Below are 23,657 nucleotides of genomic sequence, written 5' to 3'. Positions count from 1 at the left end.
TGTAACTTGTCATTTGTTCTAGAACAGTTCAGGGGTTACTTGCTTTAGCCAACAACTAGTCATATGTTTTAGAACAGGTGCTTCTGACATGCTTTTAGATATCTCATGTAGAACACTTCAGGTGCTGATAGGTTTAAAATATGTTCGAATACAATCGCAGTGTCAATCAGAAAATTGAGTTTTCTGGTTAAACGAAGAGTATTTTATAGTCCATACTGAATCAATATTAGCAAATTGTTTCTTTTTAAGTATCATGTTTTCAATAAGCCACAAGATAAGGATCTCCATAATCACTGATAAACAGTAAGCTGCAAAATAAGGATCTCCATAACCACTGTTTATCAGTCAACCACAAAATAAGGATCTCCATAACCACTGTTTATCAGTAAACCACAAGATAAGGATCTCCATAATCACTGTTTATCAGTAAACCACAAAATTAGGACCTCCATAACCACTGTTTATCAGTCAACCACAAAATAAGGAACTCCATAATCACTGTTTATCAGTCAACCACAAAATAAGGACCTTCATATCAGCCTTTTTAGATCAACCACAATATAAGGTTCTCTTAGCTTTTTCAAGATGCCAAAAATAAGTCTCTCCATTACCACAGTTTTTTCAGTAAGTCGCAAAATAGGGATCACTATTACCATTGTTTTTCAATAAGTGACAATATAAAGACCTCAATATGCCCAGTTTTTCAGTCAACAGCAATATAAAGCTCTCCATAACCACTGTTTTTCAGTAAGCAGCAATATAAGGATCTCAGTAACCACTGTTTTTAGGGATCTCTATAACAATTGTTACATGTGCTTAAATGGGTCAAACTTCATTTTGCTGCTGTTGTTTGTTATTACATTTTATGTTTTTCAGAGCAGTTTGATTTTTTGAGGAATTTGTTCCTGGTGTAATAACTTGCATCAAATATTCAAAACGGGGAAGTAGATTGTCTGAACCATATAACATTTTTGAAAGTTCCAAACTAGATTTTACTGTTGCTGCTGCTGTATGAATATATCTTGCTTTCTTTTCAGATAATTATTCCAGCAGTGAGAAGGCACAATCCTCTTCAGATGACAATATGGAGCAGAACGAAGAACGTATTATGTGTGATTTTCCGAACCATAACTGGCTTTTCAACAAGTACAACATCAGCGATGTTAGGGTGGAGAAGGAAATTGTTAAGGATGTAAAAAGTAAAAAACAGAAAAAGGTTAGTATTGTTTTTGCCATGTGTATATTCATTAAAGCTACTGCTGAAAACACAATTTCGCTGATATACACTGAATATGACAGTGTTTTAAAAGTGCTCCGATGTTTTATGCACTAAATACAAACCTATTATTCAGTTTTGCTTCTGTCTTGAGTATGACCAAAGAAATACAAAAATAAACAGGTCAACTTGAAAGGCATATAGAGCAAAACTCGCCAACATCACATGGGAACTGAATGAGATCTTGTTTTACTGGTGCATGAAACAGACAACAGAAGGATAAAAACTTGTGTCATGAAAATCTTTCTATCAGATCATTTGTTTATAATGATAATGGGATTTTATCTCACCTGTCACATAGTGACAGGGTGAGCTTTGTGATCACCCTTCGTACGTCATCCGTCCGTCCACAATTTCCTTGTGAACATGATAGAGACCATATTTTGTATTTGATTTTAATCAAACTTGTATGGGCATAATATCTTGGTTCCTTTAAAAAAAATGGCCAAATGCCATCATGGGTTCAAGAGTTATTGCCCCTTAAAGGGCCAAAATTTGCTATTTTAGGCTTGTGAACGTAATAGAGACAACATTTTGCAATCAACTTTAATCAAACTTGCATACAACTTGTATTGGCATAATATCTCAGTTCCTTTCGAAAACTGGCAAAATCCCATCATGGGTTCCAGAGTTATGGCCCCTTAAATGTTAAAAATTTGCTATTTTGGCTTTTGCAGCCATATAGAGACTTCATTTATGGTTTGATTTGATACAAACTTGCAGAATATCTTCATCAATACTAAATCATGGATTCTATGATGAATCTGTCAGATCCAATCATAGGTTGCAGAGTTACGGCCACTGATTGACCCCTGAAAGAGCCAAAATTTGGTAATTTTTACCTTGTGAACACGATAGAAGTGACATTTTATATTTGATTTTAACCACACTTACAACTTAAGTCACAATAAGATCTTGGTTCCTTTCGAAAACTGGCTAGATTCCATTGTGGGCTCTAGAGTTACTGCCCCTGAAAGCGGCAGTATTTCCTATTTTGGCCCTTTCAGCCATATAGAGGTTTCATTTATGCTTTGATTTGATACAAACTTGCACAGAATGATTATCTTGATGATCTCTAGGCTTGGATCAAAACTGGCTCATGTCGGATCAAAAACTTGGTCATCAGGTCAAATCAAAGGAAAAGCTTATTAAAAACCTAGAGGCCACATTAAATTTCATGACCCTATCTTCATGAAATTTGGTCAGAATGTTTATCTTGATGATCTATAGGCCAGGTTTGAAACTGGGTCATATAGGGGCAGAAACTAGGACACCCAGTCAAATCAAAGGAAAAGCTTGTTAACACTTTAGAGGCCACATTTATGACCCTATCTTCATGAAACTTGGTCAGAATGTTTATCTTGATGATTCCTAGGCCAAGTTTGAAACTGGGTCATATGGGATCAAAAACTAGGTCACCAAGTCAAATCAGAAGAAATACTTGTCAACACTCTTGTTCATTTGGTGTGCATGAAACTTGGTCAGAATGTTCGTCTGCATAAAATATCAGATGAATTTTTATCTGGGTCATGTGGGGTCAAAAACTAGGCCACCCAGTCAAATCAACGTATAAGCTTGTTTACACCCTAGGGATCACATTTTTGGTGCTATCTTCATAAAATGTGGTTATAATGTTTGTTATTATAAAGTCTTGGACGATTTCAGATCTGGGTCACATGTGATCAAAAACTAGGTCACTAGGTCAAATCATAGGAAAAGTTTGTATACACTCTAGAGGCCACTTTTTTGCTCTAGTATTCCCAAAATATTGTCAGAATGTTTGTTTTTAGCTCACTGAGTACAAAGTGCTCAAGGTGAGCTTTTGTGATCGCCCTGTGTCCGTCTTCTGTCGTCAGCCGGCCAGCCGTCCGTCCGTCCATTCGTCCATCGTCAACAATTTGACTGTTAACACTCTAGAGGTCACAATTTTGACCTTATCTTAATGAAACTAGGTCAGAATGTTACTCTTAATAAAATCTTGGACGAATTCAATATTGGGTCATCTGGGGTCAGAAACTAGGTCAGCAGGTCAAATCAAAGAAAAAGCTTGTTAACACTCTAGAGGTCACAATTTTGGCCAAATCGTAATGAATCTTGGTCAGAATGTTACCCTCAATAAAATCTTGGACGAGTTCGATATTGGGTCATCTGGGGTAAAAAACTAGGTCACCAGGTCAAATCAAAGGAAAAGCTTGTTAACACTCTAGAGGTCACAATTTTGGCCCTATCTTAATGAAACTTGGTCAGATTGTTACCCTCAATGAAATCTTGGATGAATTTGATATTGGGTCATCTGGGGTCAAAAACTAGGTCGCCAGGTCAAATCAAAGGAAAAAGTGTTAACACTGTAGAGGCCACATTTATGACTATATCTTCATGAAACTTTGTCAGAATGTTAATCTTGATGATCTCAAGGTCCAGTTTGATTCTGGGTCATGTAGGGTCAAAAACTAGGACACCAGGTCAAATCAAAGGAAAAGCTAGTAAACACTCTAGAGGCCACATTTATGACCATATCTTAATGAAGCTTGGCAAGAATGTTAATCTTGATGATCTATAGGTCATGTTCAAATCTGGATCAGGTTGGGTAAAAAACTAGGTCACCAGGTCAAATCAAAGGAAAAGCTTGTTAACACTCTAGATGTCACAATTTTGGCCCAATCTTAATGAAACTTGGTCAGAATGTTACCCACAATAAAATCTTGGACGAGCTCGATATTGGGTCATCTGGGGTCTAAAACTAGGTCACCAGGTCAAATCAAAGAAAAAGCTTGTTAACACTGTAGTGGCCACATTTATGACCATATCTTAATGAAACTTGGTCAGAATGTTAATCTTGATGATCTATAGTTCAAATTCAAATCTGGGTCAGGTGGGGTCAAAAACTAGGTCACTAGGTCAAGTCAGAGGAAAAGCTTATTAACACTCTAGAGGCCACATTTATGACTGTATCTTCATGAAACTTAATCAGGATGTTAATCTTGATGATCTTTAGGTCAAGTTTGAATCTGGGACAGGTGTGGTCAAAAACTAGGTCACCGGGTCAAATCAAAGGAAAAGCTAGTTAACACTTTAGAGGCAACATTTATGACCATATCTTAATGAAACTTGGTCAGAATATTGATCTTGATGATCTTTAGGTCAGTAGGTCAGGTGAGCGATACAGGGCCTTCATGGCCCTCTTGTTATGAAATTTTGGACAAGTTTGAATCTGGGTCATGTGGGTTAAAAAAAAGGTAGCTAGGTCAAATCAAAGAAAATGCTTATTTACACTCAAGAGGCCACATTATTTAGTCAAATCTTAATGAAAATTGGTCAGAATATTTGTCTCCATGAAATCACTAGGTAAAACATGTTTACACTGATATGATGTGTTACACAGGTGAGTGACCTAGGGTCATCTTGGCACTCTTGTGTAACTTTTTCCATTTTTGTCTCAACTATGCGTAGTCATAGCCATAGTGATATCTGACACTGTAGTTGCGCCGAGAAGCAGAAGATCTCAACTATGCGAAGTATATGGAGAGCTATCCTACTCGACCCGGCATCGACATCTGCGTCCTTCCACCTTCACACCTTTGTTAAAGTTTTGATGCTTTTTCTCTTTATCTCTTTAATTACTCGATGGATTTGCTTCAAACTTAAAACAGTTTTTCCTCATCATCACACACATGATCTGGCACAAGGATCCTAACTCTTGCACCAATATTTTATGAATTATCCCCCCTTTTACATAGAATTTTAGGTTAATGTTTCGGTGCACTTTCACTCTATCTCAAATGTTACTAAATGGATTTGATTTAAACTTAAAAATGGTTGTTCCACATCATCACCTACATCATATGACACAAAGTCCATAATTCTGGTACCAATTTTTCATGAATTATGCACCATTTTTACTTAGAGTTTTAGGTTAATTTTGATGCATTTTCACTGTATCTCCCTTATTACAGAAGGGATTCAAACATAAAACAATTGTTTGACATCATCACCCACATCATATGACACAAGGGTCAAAACACCAGTATTTTGTGAATTCTGCCCCCTTTTTACATAAAATGTGGGGTTAAAGTATTGATGCACTTTGGTTCTGTATCTGTTGTTACTAAACTGATTTGATTCAAATTTTCACCCACATCATATGACACAAGGGCCATAACTCTGGCACCAATATTTCGTGAATTATGCCCTCTTTTTACTTAGAATTTCAGGTTAATGTTTATGCACTTTCACTTTATCTTTGTTATTATGTCTCCCACCACACAGTGGTGTGGGAGACGTATTGATTTACTCCTGTCTGTGTGTCTTTCTGTCTCTCTGTCTGTGTGTCTGTCAGAAATCTTATCCAAACTTGAACAAAATGTGTTTGCCAATAAGTCCTCGGCAAAGTTCGATAACTAGTCAAATTGGCTCTGGCATTTGGCAAAAGTTGGAGCCAAAGAGGAGCCACTAGAGTCAACATTGGTGCCAAAGAAAGATGGGAAATGAAAGTTTTACCTGCATTATAAACTATCAACAAAAACGAATACTAAAAAACGAATACTAAAATTCAAGTTCATTATGTCTCCTACCACAAAGTGTTGTGGGGGACATATTGATTTACTCCAGTCTGTGTGTGTGTGTGTGTCTGTCTGTCACAAAGCTTGTCCGCACTCTAAGTCGAACATTTCTCATTCGATCTTCACCAAACTTGAACAAAATGTGTTTGACCATAAGACCTCAGCCAGATTGGATAACTAGCCAAATCGGCCAAGGCACTTTTTAATTATGGCCCTTGAATTACTGATTGGATCCACTCGTCCAGGCCATCTAATTGATTCCATTCATCTAGACCATCCAGAGAAACTAGACATTTTTCATAGGGGCAGTTGTGGGAGACATGCGCTTTTCTCAAAAGCATCTCTAGTTTATTTTTGTCTCCCCACACTGGAGAGACATATTATTTTTGCCCTGTCCATTCGTCCTTCGTTCGTCACACTTCATTTCCGATCAATAACTGGAGACCCATTTGATCTAGAACTTTCAAACTTCATACGGTGGCAGGGCTTATTGAGTAGACGACCCCTATTGTTCTTGGGGTCACTACATCAAAGGTCAAGGTCACAGGGGCTTGAACATAGAAAACCATTTCCGATCAATAACTTGAGAACCACTTGACCCAGAATATTGAAACTTCATAGGATGATTGGAAATGCAGAGTAGATGACTCCTACTGATTTTGGGGTCACTCTATTAAAAGTCAAGGTCACAGGGGCCTAAACATGGAAAATAATTTCCGGTCAGAAACTAAAGAATCATTTGACGCAGAATGTTGAAACTTCATAGGTTGATTGGAAATGCAGAGTAGATGATCCCTATTGACTTTGGGGTCACTCTAATTAAGGTCAAGGTCGCAGTGGACAAACCATGGAAATCAATTTCTGGTCAATAACTTGAGAACCATTTGACCTATAACCTGCAAACTTGATAGTGTGATACGACTTGCAGAGTAGATGACCTCTGTAGTTTTTGGGATCACTCCATCAAAGGTCAGGGTCACAGAGGGTTGACCATAGTATAGACTTTCCAAACAATAGCTTGAGAACCACTTGACCTAGAGTGTTGAAACTTCATAGGATGATTGGACATGCAGAGTATATGACCACTATTGATTTTTGGGTCACATATTAAAGGTCAAGGTCACAGGGGCCTGAACATGGAAAAACAATTCTGGTCAGTAACTTGAGAACCATTTGACCCAGAATGTTGAAACTTCTTAGGATTATTGGACATGCAGAGTAGATTAATCATATTGATTTTGTGGTCACTCTATTAAAGGTCAAGGTCACAGTGGACAGACCATGGAAATCAATTTCTGGTCAATAACTTGAGAACCATTTGACCTATAACCTTCAAACTTGATAGGGTGATAGGACTTACAGAGTAGATGACTGATTGTTTTTAGGGTCACTCCATCAAAGGTCAAGGTCACAGGGGGTTGACCAGAGAAAACGCTTTCCAATCAATAACTTGAGAACCACTTAACCCAGAATGTTGAAACTTAATAGGATGATAGGATATGCAGAGTAGATGACTCCTACTGATTTTGGGGTCACTCCATCAAAGGTCAAGGTCACAGGGGCCTCAGTATGGAAAACCGTTTCCAATTCATAACTTTAGAACCACTGAAACTAAGTGGGATAATTGGATGTGCTATTTAGATTATCCCTATTGCAGCCAACCATCAGTGTTTCTTTGACTTTCGCTCCTGTTCCCTATTGACTTCTTGCCTATAAGACTATACATTGGGGGAAACATGCGTTTTTCTACAAAAGCATCTTCTAGTTCAGTTCTATTTTCAAAACTACAAAACAAATAGAATAAAAAGCACTGTTTAAAGAACATTTTAGTAAAATGAGTGTTTTACAAGTTCTTTTAACTATTTCTAAATTAAGTACAAACTGTGCTATGAAATAAAGTCTCCTTTAAATTTTTATAAAAAAAACTACGCATCTGAAACTCATAAATTTATCAGGTGCACAATTGAATGCCGTGGAAGTTTTCATACATGTTCCGATTGCTTTAGTAATGCCCAATTCTGGCATCAACTTGTTCAGATTTATACATTTAATTGATTCATTTATTACTTTGGCGATCTCCTTACAATATTTCGTTTTGTCAAAGCCTACTAATGGCGGTGTTGTCTCTCTTGTATATACTGTACACGTTATACGTTTTTCTTCTCTAGTATGTACTCTTAAAAACTCTTTGTTTAATATTTCGCAAAATTTTTACAGCAGTTCCGACTGTATGCGGAATCGTTTTTCATCCACAGCGCCGGCAAGTCATTTATAGAAATTGGCCATATTTGAAATAAATTTTGATGTAATTTATAATACAATCAAGAAATGACATACAATTGATGCATAAGATCATGTTGAAGGAGGTTCAAGTCTGCACTCGATAAAATTATCGGCTTTTTACATGCCGGTTGAAAATTTTCAAAATGGCGGCGACTTACAATATTGATAAACTACAGTGGGATATTAACGCTATGATTGGTTGAAGTTTGACAGGCGAGTAGGCAGAGTTAACCATAGATTTATTGATAATTTACATCTATTGTATATATAAAGTTTTACAGCTTTAAGTAAACAGATTACAACAGTCTGAAAAACTGGGCGATTTGGATTCCGCCAGGAGGGATGAGTTTTTTTACAGTGAACAAAATTGTTGCATCTAATGATAGTGTGTCATGACATAATAGTTAAGGTTAAAAAGTCAACATTGGGTGGGTATGTGTCTTTAGGGTCCTCATTCAAGTGATTTGAGCCACCCACTTAGCTCAATAGGGAGAGCACAGATCTACGGATCATGGGGTCATGAGTTCAAGATTTCATAAAAAAACATTGAGTCTGGAAGCATTTGTCCGCCAACGCTGATTCATGTAGGGAAGTTGGCAGTTACTTGCGGAGAATAGGTTTATACTGGTACAGAATCCAGGAACACTGGTTGGGTTAACTGCCCGCCATTACATAACTGAAATACTGTTGAAAAATGGCATAAACTCAATACAAACAAACAAATCAAGTGATTTGGTTGCTGTTCACAGTCTGGTTTGAAACCTTATGGAAGTTTAATTAATTTTTGTAGAATGACCTACAAGCTTGTATGCACGTACCTGTCCTGGCCTTATGTAGTGCCTAGGAGGGTACCTTAGATCTTGAAAACTTCTCCTTTCTTCACTTCCTTGTTAACATCCATGTACAAATATTCTGCTTTAAAGTATTACAGTCGGACAAACTTTTAAGTTGAAAGAATCAAATGTAATAAGACATCTATGTTTCAGGATGACAAAGATACAATAAAACCATCTGAAGTAAAATCTAGACGGAAGTCTTCCAGCTCAACAGCAAATATTTTACCAACCCAAAGAAAACTATCTACCAACAAGAGCCACCATTGCCCAGAAAGTCAAATGTTACAAAAAGCAGATAAAAGCATCAAAGGCAATACCAGCCCGGAACACAAAAGTATTAAAATAAAATGGAATAAAACCAAGAAACGGAGTTCTTTAAGTGACAGTTCTATCATAGGTGAGAAAATTAACATTTTAGCTGAAAAGGATGATTACTTGCCTTGTGATAAAACCAGTTTGAGCTCAAAATACTTTGGTGGATTAGACTGTGATACCTTGAGTCTAACTAACTTGCAAGAAACGGCAAATAATGATTATGCCGTTTTAAAGAAAAACGAATATAACAAAAGCGCATTAATGTCCCCTAACCATAATGATATTTGCAAAACAGCTGCTAATCTATTGACTAAAACAAAACAGATGGACATAAATATGGATTTTCTTAAAACTGTCAGTGGTGACAAAAGTTTGAATTCTGATAGAGTGGATGACGTTTATTTGAAAAGCGCACAAAAATCAAAAATACCTGCAGATATAGCTTCTGGTAGATTAAATGACTCGATATTCATAGACAAGGCTAGGGAGGAAATAAAAGACTCTGAAAGTGTAGGAAGAATGTTATTCGGAGATGTTACCGATGATGATGACGATGATGAAGAAAAATTAGAAATTGATGAAACTGCTTGTACCGAAGATGTTTCAAGTGAAGACAAAGTTATCATGTGAGTAATAATGTATGGTACATAGTAAATATTTTGAAATAGATCTTTATGATTTTAGTTCACTTTAGCACTAAAATGTCTTGTGTTGATATAAGGTAAGCTTTTATGGGAGGGTGGGGGGGCGGGGCTCCGTATCCATGGTGTTAAGGTCGCTGACTTCAAATCACTTGTCTTTCACCGATACAGGTTTGAGCCTCACTCTGAGCATTCAAATTAATTCATGTGATAATCAAAGAAAAACCTTTTTAAAACATTTTCTGCTTGATCTTCATAAAAGTTTGTTGTCTCTATAAAAATATTATGTGAAATCTAGGTAGTGTTCAACTAGGTCACTATGTCAAATCATAGAAAAACCATTATAACATCTTAGAGGTCTTATTTTCCACCTGAGCTTTTTAATTTTTGTCGAGCCTGCTTGCGTTGAGCTCGATATAGCCGCCACTTTCAGTGTATGTATGTGCGTGCGTCCGTCCGATTTTGTCCGGACCGTAACTTCGACATGCATGGACCAATCTTGTTTATATTTGGCACGAATGTTTACCTCAATGAGAAGACGTGTCATGCACAAACCCCATATTCCTGTCTCAAAGGTCAAGGTCACAGTTGGAGGTCAGAGGTCAAGTTGAAGTTTGTCCGGAGCATTTCTTCTTCATGCATTGTGGGATTTTGATGTAGCTTGGCATGAATGTTCACCATTATGAGACGGAGTGTCATGCGCAAGAACCAGGTCCCTGGGTCCAAGGTCAGGGTCACACTTGACAGCAGGCAGGTTCGACATTCTGCCCGTGGGCATACTTGTTTGTTAGGAGACATCCAAAAGAAGGCAGCTAATATCAAGAATTAGGTCATTAGGTCAAATATTAAAATAACTGTATGAAAATTCTACCTGATATAAATAAAACATAGAATGTTTGTTGCTATGAGAGGTAGATCAGACTGAATACCAGGTGACCTGTGTTAAGAACTAGGTAAGATTAATAATACAAGGCCATCATGGCCCACTTTTCTTGTCTTGGTTAAATGTTACAAAAAAGTACTATTTCTAGTATGACATGATATTCAGTAAACTAATATGCTTGTTTACAAGGAAAAAGAAAGACAAAAAATGACCCAAGTTCCCATACTTACGTATCACATTATCCCTAGCTGAAGTAAACAAGGTAAGTTTATGCTTGAATCTATTTTAATATTAATGAAAAACTTTTTTAATCAAAACTGTGTTTTATTTAATGCAGAAGATTAAGCATAATCAGCAGATGAACCCTATTGATTTTGAGATCAGTAGGTCAAATATCAAGGTCACAGCTACACAGTTTCCGGATGATAACTCAAGTATGCTTCGGCCTAGGATCATGAAAGTAGATAGGGAGGTTGGACATGACCAATAGATGTCCCTTATTTATTTTGAGGTCAGAAAGTCAAAGGTCAAGGTCACAGTGGCCAGGAACACTTAAATTGTTTCCAGAAAAATAACTTGAGAACGCTTGGGCCTAGGATCACGAAACTTAATAGGGAGGTTGATCATGATCAGCAGATGACCCCTATTGATTTTGAGATCAGTAGGTCAAAGGTCACAGTGACCCAGAACAGTTAAACGGTTTTTGGATGGTGAATTAAGAACGCTTGAGCCTAGGATCATGAAAGTTGATAGGGAGGTTGGTAATGACCAACAGATGACCCCTATTGATTTTAAGGTCAGTAGGCCAAAGGTCAAGGTCACATTGACATGGAATAGTCAAAGCCTTTCTGGGCGATCACTTGAGACTGCTTGGGCCAAGGATCACAGAACTTAGAGGGAGGTTGATCATGACCAGCAGATGACCCTTATTGATTTTGAGGTAAATAGGTCAAAGGTCAAGGTCACATTGATCCAGAACAGTAGAACTTTCGTATACAGTGACCAAATAAAATCTGTTCCTTGTGCAATTACTGAATGCTGAATGCATGGGGGGGGCATTTTGTGTTCTACGAGCTCTTGTTTTACAAAAGAAACAAATAAAAAAAATTTTTGTCTAAAACTGCAAGGCCCACAGCTTATATGTTTGGTTTGTAGCATTTTCTGGCAGCCCTCCTCCCAAGTTTGCTCAAGCCATGCCATTTAGGTCAAAATTGGCCTTGTCCAGGGGTTCACTTGTTTAACATAGACTTGTTTAGGAAAAATTATAGACATTGTTCTGTCTAAACCCTTGATGCTTATTACCCTTTTTAGCTCACCTGTCAGGTAGTGACGGGGTGAGCTTTTGTGATCGCCCTTCGTCCGTCGTCCGTTGTCTGTCCACAATTTCTTGTGAACAAGATAGAGACCACATTTTGCAAGCAATTTCGATCAACTTGTACAAAACTTGTATTGGCGTGATTTCTCAATTCCTTTCAAAAACTGGCCAGATCCCATCATGGGTTCTAGAGTTACTGCCCCTTAAAGGGCCAGAATTTACTATTTTTGTGCATCAACAATTTCTTGTCTGCAGGATAGTGGTTTCATTTATGATTTTATTTTAACCAAACTTGCACACAACTTGTTTCACCATAAGATCTTGGTTCCTTTCTTGAACTGGCCAGATCTCATTATGGGTTCCAGAGTTATGGCCCCTGAAGAGCCAAAATGAGCTATTTTGACATTGTCTGCACAATAGCAGTTTTATTTATGATTTGATTTTTACCAAACTTGCATACAACTTGTATCACCATAAGATCATAGTTCCTTTCTTGAACTGGCCAGATTCCAGTATGGGTTCCAGAGTTATGGCCCCTGAAAGGGCCAGAATTAGCTATTTTGACCTTGTCTGCAAAAGGGCAGCTTCATTTATGATTTGAATTTAACCAAACTTGCACAAAACTTGTGTCACAATAAGATCTTGGTTTCTTTGTTGAACCAACCAGATCCCATAATGAGTTCTAGAGTTATGACCCCTGAAAGGGCCAAAATTAGCTTTTTTGACCTTGTCTGCACAATAGCAGCTTCATTTATGATTTGATTTTAACCAAACTTGCACACAACTTGTATCACCACAAGATCTTGGTTTCTTTCTTCAAATGGCCAGATTCCATTAAAGGTTCCAGAGTTATGGCCCCTGATAGGACCAGAATAAGCTATTTTGACCTTGTCTTCACAATAGCAGCTTCATTTATGATTTGAATTTAATCAAACTTGCACAAAACTTATGTCACCATAAGGTCTTGGTTCCTTTCTTGAACCAGATTCCATTATGGGTTCCAGAGTTATGGCCCCTGAAAGGGTCAAAATTAGCTATTTTGACCTTGTCTGCACAATAGCAGCTTCATTTATGATTTGATTTTAACCAAACTTGCACACAACTTGTATCACCATAAGATCTTGGTTCTTTTTTATTCACCCGAAGGGACATATTATGTTATCGCCTTGGTGTCGGTCTGTCTGTATGTCTGTTGGTTAGCAATTTCCCTTCCGCTCTGTAACTCTTGAACCCCTTGAAGGATTTCAAAGAAACCTGATACAAATGTTCACCTCATTGAAAAAATGTGCAGAGCGCATGTTTCGGATGGCTCACTTCAGGGTCAAGGTCACACTTAGGGGTCAAAGGTCATATGACTTTGTTTTGTGTGTATATTGCTCTGCATTTGCATCCATTGCAGTGCTCTTGTTTTTATTTGGCAGATCCTTTTGTTCACTTACAATAATTTTTTTTAATTACTTCCCTTTTTATGTTACTATAAATAGCTTATTTAAGAAACTTTTTTTATTAAAACAGAGATCACTTTTCTGTGGTACAACATGGATGGTACCACCAATTTTTAGGAGTATTTTGACATATCTGTACCTTGTAAGAATTTTTTTATACGCCCGTTTGAAAAACGGGACGTATTATGGGAACGCCCCTGGCGGGCGGGCGGGCGGGCGGGCGGCGTCCACAGACCTTGTCCGGAGCATATCTTCTACATGCATGAAGGGATTTTGATGAAACTTGGCACAGTTGTTCACCATCATGAGACGGGGTGTCATGCGCAAGAACCAGGTCCCTAGGTCTAAGGTCAAGTCACACTTGGGGTCAAAGTCAAATTCAAGAATGACTTTGTCCGGAGCATATCTTCTTCATGCATAGAGGGATTTTGATGAAAGTTGGCACAATTGTTCATCATCATGAGAAGGAGTGTCATGCGCAAGAACCAGGTCCCTAGGTCTAAGGTCAAGGTCACACTTAGAGGGCAAAGGATACAAGAATGAAAACTTTGTCCGGAGCATTTCTTCTTCATGCATAAGGGATTGATATAACTTGGCACAAATGTTCACCACCATGAGGCGGAGTGTCATGCGCAAGAACCAGGTCTCTAGGTCTAAGGTCAAGGTCACACTTAGAGGTCAAAGGATACAAGAATGAAAACCTTGTCCGGAGCATTTCTTCTTCATAGCATAGAGGATTTTGATATAACTTGGCACAAATGTTCACCACCACAAGACGTAGTGTCATGCGCAAGAACCAGGTCCCTAGTCTAAGGTCAAGTCACACTTAGAGGCCAAAGGTCAGATACAAGAATGACTTTGTCCGAAGCATTTCTTCTTCATGCATGGAGGGATTTGATGTAACTTGACACAATTATACACCATCATGAGACGAAGTGTCATGCGCAGTTCCCTTCTTTAGAATTACTTCCCTTTGTTGTTACTATAAATAGCTTATATTGTAACTTTTTCATTACTAGTCGTAGGGAAAAATCGAGACCACTTTTCTGTAGTACAACATGCATGCTACATCCAATTTTGAGGTGTATTTTGACCAGTCTCTACCTGGTAAAGATTTTTGTGTGGACTTACAATTTTTTTTGATTTTTTTTTTTTTTTTTTTTTTTTTTAAGATTAACTTCCCTTAGTTGTTACTATAAATAACTTATATTGTAACTTTTTTTTAATTGACCGTAGGGAAAAACCAAGACCACTTTTCTGTGGTACAACATAGATGTTACTTTCCAATTTTAGGTGTATTTTAAGGTATCTCTACCTGGTAAGGAGTTTTTTTGTGGACTTAGAAAAACAAAACACTTAGTTATTACTAAACAACCACAAAATTAAAATTCCATTTGCAAATACAGGTGCTAGAGTAAAGAAATTTGCTGTGACGGGCGTATATTGTGACATTCTTGCACTCTTGTTTAATTTTGGTTAAATTCTTCCCTTTGTTGTTCCTGTCCTTTGGACTTGGATTTTTTTCTGAGGACTTAGATTTAATTTTAATTTCTTCTCTTTGTTGTTCCTGTCCTTTGGGCTTCATCAGTCAAAATTTTGCTCCTAACATCCTCTGATGTAATCCTTCAGGCATGAAACTACTGGCCTGATTTGAAAATAATTTTATTTGAAGTAACTTTAAGAAAATTTCAACTATATTTTCTCATAATTCTTTTGATTGATCTTGATTATGATTTTTTGACCTTGTCCTTAAGTGCAGTGATAACAGGTGAGCGATATAGGGCCATTTTGGCCCTCTTGTTAGTTTATTTTGTTTTAATGTATACTTCCTGCTATATTGATTAGTATTTTTTCTGTTGTAGCTTATCATTATATATAACCAAGCCATATCAACTTAAATAGACATTTGAAAATACCAACCCATACCCCATTATGTATTTTACATCAGATTAAGGCAAATGCCCACCAAAAATAAAGACAAAATTTTTTTTTCACAAAAAGTAGAATTTGTGTGGTTGATAACCATATTATATTTGGCATAAAGTTTGTTAGAAAGAAATATTTAAAGAATTTTTTTTCAAAATGAAAGAAAACACTTGTACAAAGGTGAAATAAATATTTATGGTAATTTTCTTTTTATGCCCCCGAAGGGAGGCATATAGTTTTTGAACCGTCTGTCAGTCTGTCTGTCGGTCTGTCAGTCTGTCCGCAATTTTCGTGTCCAGTCCATATCTTTGTCATCGATGGATGGATTTTCGAATAACTTGGCATGAATGTGTACCACAGTAAGACGATGTGTCGCGCGCAAGACCCAGGTCCATAGCTCAAAGGTCAAGGTCACACTTAGACATTAAAGGATAGTGCATTGATGGGCGTGTCCGGTCCATATCTTTGTCATCGATGGATGGATTTTCAAATAACTTGGCATGAATGTGTACCACAGTAAGACGACGTGTCGCGTGCAAGACCCAGGTCCATAGGTCAAAGGTCCTAAACTCTAACATCGGCCATAACTATCCATTCAAAGTGCCATCGGGGGCATGTGTCATCCTATGGAGACAGCTCTTGTTACAGCCTGTTATTTCAGTATGAGATTACTGTAACCTAACATCTCTAACAAGTGGGTGAACATACTGTACTGAAAAAATTCTAAGTTTAACTGTTTATACTTACAATTACCATGCAACTATTCATTTCAAAGGCAACAAAAGTTTTTGTAATGATCGGCCTATTCGGTATCACAGATACTCATACTATTATACAGCTCTTGTTGCACAAAAAGCAACCATCTTGCTTCAGATGTCTAAATGTATCAGCATATACCAGTATATTTCTTCTTCTGGTCGCATTTTTTGTTTGACTTTGTCTGGATTAGTAAGTCTTGTCTGTTAGGAATAAATAGGTTATAACAGTGTTTGATTTAATACATTTGTATTTTCTTAATATCTTAAATGTTTCCATCCAAAAAGTTTAAATGCCACTTTAAATCTTAATTGTCGATCTGAATGTACCAAATATCAATAAGACTCAAGTGGTTGAACAAAATAATCTTCACGAGAAGGAACTATGAACTTGCATATATAATTAATTACCCCAATTAAATACAAAATATTTATTTTCTGTTAGTGCGATTGTATTAATAATTGTCCCCTGCCTTTTTTAGAGACAAAAATGGGTGACATAGAAATAGGCTTCATCCTTCCATCCTTCCTTCCATCACACTTCGTGTCCGGTCCATAACTGCCAATCATAAAAGATTTTGAAATAAATTGGCATAAATATTCCCCATAATGAGACGAGTCCAGATCCCTGGCTCCAAGGTCAAGGTCACACTTAGAGGTCAAAGGTTTACAGGGTTTGTTTCTTGTTCAGCTCATAACTCTTGTCATTCATCAAGGGAATTTGAAATTACATGGCACAAATGTCCTCCATTATGAGATGATGCATCATGCTAAAGTCTCAGGCCCCTAGCTCTAAGGTCAAGGTCACACTTGGTGATAACAGGTTTAAAGCATTAGTTTCATATCTGGTCTATAACTCTACTATTTATCAAGCGCTTTGAGAATCATTTACGCAAATGTTCCCAATAATGAGTAGACTGTCACATGCAAGACCCCTGTCTCATAATTTAAGGTCAGACTTAGAGGTCAAAGATAATAGATAATTTTTAGCTTGACTATACAAGATATATGGAGAGCTATCCTACTCACCCCAGCGTCGGCGTCTTTTGCGCCACAACCTTGGTTTAAGTTTTCTCTTTTTTCTCCTTTTCTGATGGATTTGCTTTAAACTTAAATTAGTTATTCCTCATCATTACCCACATCATCTGGCATAAGGGCCATAACTCATTCCAATATTTCTTGAATTGATTCAAACTAAGAATAATTGTAGCACATCATCACCCACATCATATGACACAAGGCCCATAACTCTAGCACCAATATTTCATGAATGGTGCCGTCTTTTTCCTTTTCTCAGGTCTTTAACTTTTATGCATGGATGGAATTAAATAGCTTGGCATAGATATTCACCATTATAAGACAATGTGTCATGTTTCAAATGTCAACTGTTAAGGTACGTGATAAAATTACTGCCATTTTATATAATAAAGTACAATACATGCGTTTTCTCGTCAGTTTTTCCACTAATTTAAAAATGAAATTATGTTTACAGTAAGATGATTGAAGATTGATATGTTTTTGTGAAAAATGTCCCTAGGCAGGGGACGTTTGTAACTCTGTTACAATTTCTTGTTAAAATGGGGGCACTTGGAGCTTGAAATAGAAATATCTTGATGGATCTTCATCAGACTTGGTCTGTAGCATCATTGTAAGGTCCTGTCACAATTTTGTTCAGATGGGGCCACTTGGACTTTTTTAAAGGCCACTAAACAACTTCTACTCATGATCTGTAGCATCATTGTAATGTCCTCTCTCAAGTTTTTTCACATGGGGCTGAAAGTGAATGACATAGCCCCTTTTCGGAGCTGCTAGAGCTATAAAATGGAAATACCATTAAACATCTTCTCATTGCTCGGAAACCTAGTATGTGTGCAGAGAAAGAGTTTTATTACAGCAAACACATTCTAGGTTTCCAAGCAATGTTTCTCTAAGTGAGGTTGTATTCTTTCATCTTGGACTGTGAATTTTTAGATTAGAAAGGGTTTAAAATACAATCAGTATGTTACAAGTTGAACTTTGTTGTAGCTTGAGAGATAAAGACTTATAGATAGCCCCTCTCCGATATGTTACTGTCCTTGTGTAATCAGTAGGCCAAGTGGTGTTATCAAATCTATTGTCAGATATGGAAATGTTACTGATTTAATACAAATTTGACCCTTTTTGCATGTCTTAAAACTTTTCTCATTGCTATCTTTGATACTTACTTAGATAACGTATCATCATAGATAAGGTTCAGTTTTTGTATTTCATTGACCGATTTGACCATATTTTGTAAGAATTATGGGAGTTCAAAAACGACATTTTACAGATAAAGGAATACAATATTGTGTATTGTTTCGGGGTTCATGGATAATTTAGAAGAAGAAAAGTCTGGTTCAGAACAGATAGAAAGGTTAGCGTTGCCTCATTCAATACATCGTATTTTTACAGTTCTTCTATATTTTGCGCAATTTCGTAACTATTTGAGTTTGAGTATAAAAAATTCTTCAGCTATATGATTGGTAAGTGAAAATACCAACCAATCAAATCACTTGTGTGTACTTCGATTTAATAGCAGTAGTTCTATCCAGTGCAGGTTTTTATGCCCCCGAAGGGAGGCATATAGTTTTTGAACCGTCTGTCTGTCTGTCGGTCTGTCAGTCTGTCGGTCTGTCGGTCTGTCCGCAATTTTCGTGTCCGGTCCATATCTTTGTCATCGATGGATGGATTTTCAAATAACTTGGCATGAATGTGTACCACAGTAAGACGACGTGCAGTGCACAAGACCCAGGTCCGTAGCTCAAAGGTCAAGGTCACACTTAGACGTTAAAGGATAGTGCATTGATGGGCGTGTCCGGTCCATATCTTTGTCATCGATGGATGGATTTTCAAATAACTTGGCGTGAATGTGTACCACAGTAAGACGACGTGCAGTGCGCAAGACCCAGGTCCGTAGCTCAAAGGTCAAGGTCACACTTAGACGTTAAAGGATAGTGCATTGATGGGCGTGTCCGGTCCATATCTTTGTCATGGATGGATGGATTTTCAAATAACTTGGCATGAATGTGTACCACAGTAAGATGACGTGCAGTGCGCAAGACCCAGGTCCGTAGCTCAAAGGTCAAGGTCACACTTAGACGTTAAAGGATAGTGCATTGATGAGCGTGTCCGGTCCATATCTTTGTCATCGATGGATGGATTTTCAAATAACTTGGCATGAATGTGTACCACAATAAGACGACGTGTCACACACAAGACCCAGGTCCGTAGCTCAAAGGTCAAGGTCACACTTAGACGTTAAAGATCATTTTTCATGATAGTGCATTGATAGGCATGTCCGGTCCATATCTTTGTCATTCATGCATGGATTTTAAAATAACTATGCATGAATGTGTGACACAGTAAGACGATGTGTCGCGCGCAAGACCCAGGTCCGTAGGTCAAAGGTCCTAAACTCTAACATCGGCCATAACTATTCATTCAAAGTGCCATCGGGGGCATGTGTCATCCTACGGAGACAGCTCTTGTTTGAATCCTGCTTTTCCAGTCTTTTCTAAAGGTAACTATGTATAATGGCTTGAATGAATTTAGTACAGTGTCACCTAAGGAACAATGCTGTGCAATTATTTTCAAAACCAGCCAGCAGTTTCAGAGAAAAAGATTGTTAAAGATTTCTAAATATTCCACAAAGAGAAAACTGTTGCAGCAGATCTGCAAAATTTTACAACATAAATATTCAAAAACAATGATACAGTAATTCTGAATATGTTTTAGTATTTCCAACTGTGTTCAAATGACATACTCTACTCCAGTAATTCGGAATAGATGTTAGAATTTCCAACTGTGTTCAAATCATTCTCATCCATCAGAGGTTCGTCAAAATCCCGAGACGAACCTCTGATTTATTTCCATCGTTTACTTGGTGAGCATGCGCACTCGTAATTACTATCGGGAGTGGTTTCAGCCAATCATTGTTCGCCATTATTTGGAACTCCGAATTGAAACTTCAAAAAATATGTAAACAAGATACTTGCTTACGATGGATAAAGGCTGTATTCCATGATTGTGATAAATAAAGATTTATTCCTGTAATTCGACGTTAAGAGATTTACATCAAGAAATAATAATATTCGTCGTAAATGGACATCGTATTCCCTCGATAATATTGAAAGGACGCGGTCATGCTTTTCACGGACTATTTTGATTGGTTCGCTACGATTTGTCGCGAAACGACGCTGATTGGCTGAAACGTTTTACCTGTAATGTAACCAAACCATAAATATCGGCGAAATGTGCCAGAGGTTCATCCGGGGAACCACGGTAAACCTCTGGTATGCGAGAATGTGTTCAAATGAGTAGGTGTTGATATTTCCAACTTCAGTAATTGCATGACTAATTATTGTTTACTTACATACAAATGTCATGTAAATATGGGCGCTAAGCACACCAAATGTAGGTTTTACTAATCTCTTTCAAAATTTTCCTATAACAGTCAAGGTAAAGAAAAAAAGCATTTCAGCTTCAGTTTTAGTATGTTAAGATGAAATACAATATGGCCACTTCACTGCATTAAAATGGAAAATGCATAAGATTTAGTATTTAGTTTAGGCTGCTTTGGAGAATATATGTTTGTTTCTGTGACTTAAATGAAAATACAGGTGAACTCTTCTTCTATATTATTTGCCTTACATTATGTATAACATAATTATGTAGATTTTACCCTGTGTGGAAAAAATAGTTCTAAAACTTCACTAATCCAAGGTTATTTGATAAAAGATTTGAAAAAAATCATAATTGCCAAACATAATAGAAAATAATAATTTGAGAGTTATAAATTGTTTGCTGAAAAGACTTTTGAAAGAGGACGTGTTAATATACAACTTAATATTTTGTTTGTAGCCCGTTTTAGGTTTTACTATTGGCTTGTACCTGTGATCTTAAAGATTAGGTTCTGTTGTTGGCCTTCACAGGTACACTTTTGAAATGGCAGCAAGCAGGTACTTCACTTGTTGATCACTATGACTACATCCCCAAATATTCAACACCAAGAAATCCTCCAACTTCAGCAATCTTTTCTACTTAAAAATATTATGGCTCAGGTTACAATTTATTGTCTGTATGTATTGACTTGGCCCTCCTGAATATTCAGTATGTTTCCATAAATTAAATTTTGGTGTCTTTAAGTGAATGGTAATATAACTATTAGAAAATCAATACAATATAAACATTTCTTAATTAATAGCCTCAATTTGCATGTGCAGATATAGTTGTGTGGACAAAACCTTCAATGTTATGAGTCAGAGTCTTCTGACCATATCTTTTTATGTCCCCACATTTATGTGAAAGGCATATAGCGTTGCTGCTGTCTGTATGTTCGTCAATTGGTTTTTATATAACTATGTATAAATGTTTTCCATAATGAGACAATGTGTCATGCACAAGATGTGGGCCCCTTGCTCAAAGGTCACGGTCACATTTGGAGGTTAAAGGTCAAGAGGGCTTTTTGCCTGTCCAGTCTGTAACTTAATTATCCTTCAGTGGATTTTGATATTACTTAGCACAAATGTTGCTGATAACAGATAACAAGACGATGTGTCATGCACAACTTTCAGACCCCTAGCTTAAAAGTCAAGGTTGCACTTTGAGGTTAATGTTTCACATTTTATTAACAGGGTCTGTTTCCTTTCCAGTATAGAAAGAACTCTGCCATCCAGGTATGCATGATAGAACTTGGCACAGATGTTTCCAATATTCAGACAATGTGTCTTACTAAAGTTTAGCTCAGTTCCATAACTCTATTTTGGTATTTCAAAAAGTTCTGCACATTTTTTTGACAGAACAAGGATTTGGTGTAATCTCATTTAGCATCAAAAGAGGGTTTATACAACTCCAAATATGGCCCCTTTGCTCCTTTAATATTTGTTTAGTCTTTGGTTTCATTGATGATCCATAATGCTTATTTTTATGCCCCCCGAAGGGAGGCATATTAGTTTTCAACTGTCCGTCTGTTCATTCGATCGTTAGTTCCTTCGTTCGTTCGTTAGTCACAACGTTAACTTTTTGCATGAAGGCACTTTACTTGCGAACCACTGCACCCAGGACCTTCAAACTTCACATGCTGATAGTACTTATTGAGTACACCACCCATACTGACTTTGGGGTCACTAGGTCAAAGGTCAAGGTCACAGGGGCCAACGTTAACTTTTTGCATGAAGGCACTTTACTCACGAACCACTGCACCCAGGACCTTCAAACTTCACATGCTGATAGTACTTATTGAGTACACCACCTCTACTGACTTTGGGGTCACCAGGTCAAAGGTCAAGGTCACAGGGGCCAACATTAACTTTTTGCATGAAGGCACTTTACCCGTGAACCACTGCACCCAGGACCTTCAAACTTCACATGCAGATAGTATTTTATTTGTACACCAACCCTACCGACTTTGGGGTCACCAGGTCAAAAGTCAAGGTCACAGGGGCCAACATTAACTTTTTGCATGAAGGCACTTTACTGGCGAACCACTTCACCCAGGACCTTCAAACTTCACATGCTGATAGTACGTATTGAGTACACCACCTCTACTGACTTTGATGTCACCAGGTCAAAGGTCAAGGTGCTGTGGGGGCATTGTCACCATTAGTGACAGCTCTTGTTTATCTTAAAAACATATGAAACAGGTTTCCAAATAGATGTTATGCTTACTTACATAATAAGAAAAGCATTACTTTGAATATTTCACATGAACTGTTATAGTTGGAGCCATAAAGGGAGCTAATAAGAAATATTAGATTCAGTAAAACATTTTAGTATATTCAACAATATTCAAAGCTTTGACAAATATTAAAGAAAGTAATTACCAAAAATAGGATTTAACAAGAAAGTAATGTATTTTATGTTCATATTGGAAAATGTGGCAACGGGATTTTAAAACAGGGGCATAATATGATCCCCTAACTGTTAAACATGTAGCATTTAAAAAAGCTTATAAACATAAGTCCATTTTCATGACAAATATTTCTTACTTGTTCAGCTGATGTTTTAAGAATAACGGAATAGTTTAAATGAATGTACTTAAATCATGTTCGTGAAACACCTTCCTCCTAAGTTCTAGGTTTGTCCTAAGTAGGCTTCGTGAAACATGTTCAGAGCACTAAGGTCAATACACTTACTTTGTAATGCTTCATGAAATATGTCATGACTGATAAATAAACCGCAAGGGACTGTAAACATTGAAACCTAGAATAAAAGCATGGTGGCTGCGTGTTGGTTTTCCAAATCTTTGTTAACCTAACCAAATTCTTTTGTAACTTGATGTATTTTACTGACAAAACTGCATTGACTGTTTGTAAATATTATGTTTCTCCTTTAACAGGTTATGTTTAATCTGAACATCTTAAAACTAGATATTTTACAAAACACAAAAAAATGTCCCCTAAAAATG

At 37.2% G+C, this 23,657-nt stretch overlaps 1 protein-coding gene across 9 annotated transcripts in view; it reads left to right on the top strand.

Moving 5' to 3' along the window:
* The window catches only part of LOC123533706 (uncharacterized), a 363,176-nt gene that overhangs the window by 202,397 nt on the left and 137,122 nt on the right, over positions 1–23,657 (top strand). For all 9 annotated transcript variants that reach the window (XR_008366543.1, XM_053520291.1, XM_053520290.1 and 6 more), the window contains 2 exons: positions 1,038–1,216; positions 9,105–9,895. Coding sequence is in view for 8 of the 9 variants with exons in the window: in XM_053520291.1 (XP_053376266.1) it covers positions 1,038–1,216; positions 9,105–9,895 (970 nt within the window). In the remaining variant the exon portion in view is untranslated. The remainder of the gene's footprint in view (positions 1–1,037; positions 1,217–9,104; positions 9,896–23,657) is intronic.

The sequence above is a fragment of the Mercenaria mercenaria genome, chromosome 12, assembly GCF_021730395.1.
Source record: "Mercenaria mercenaria strain notata chromosome 12, MADL_Memer_1, whole genome shotgun sequence".
Lineage (NCBI taxonomy): Eukaryota > Metazoa > Mollusca > Bivalvia > Venerida > Veneridae > Mercenaria > Mercenaria mercenaria.
Note: the sequence above shows the minus strand (reverse complement) of the source record. Positions and strands in the feature narration are given on the sequence as shown.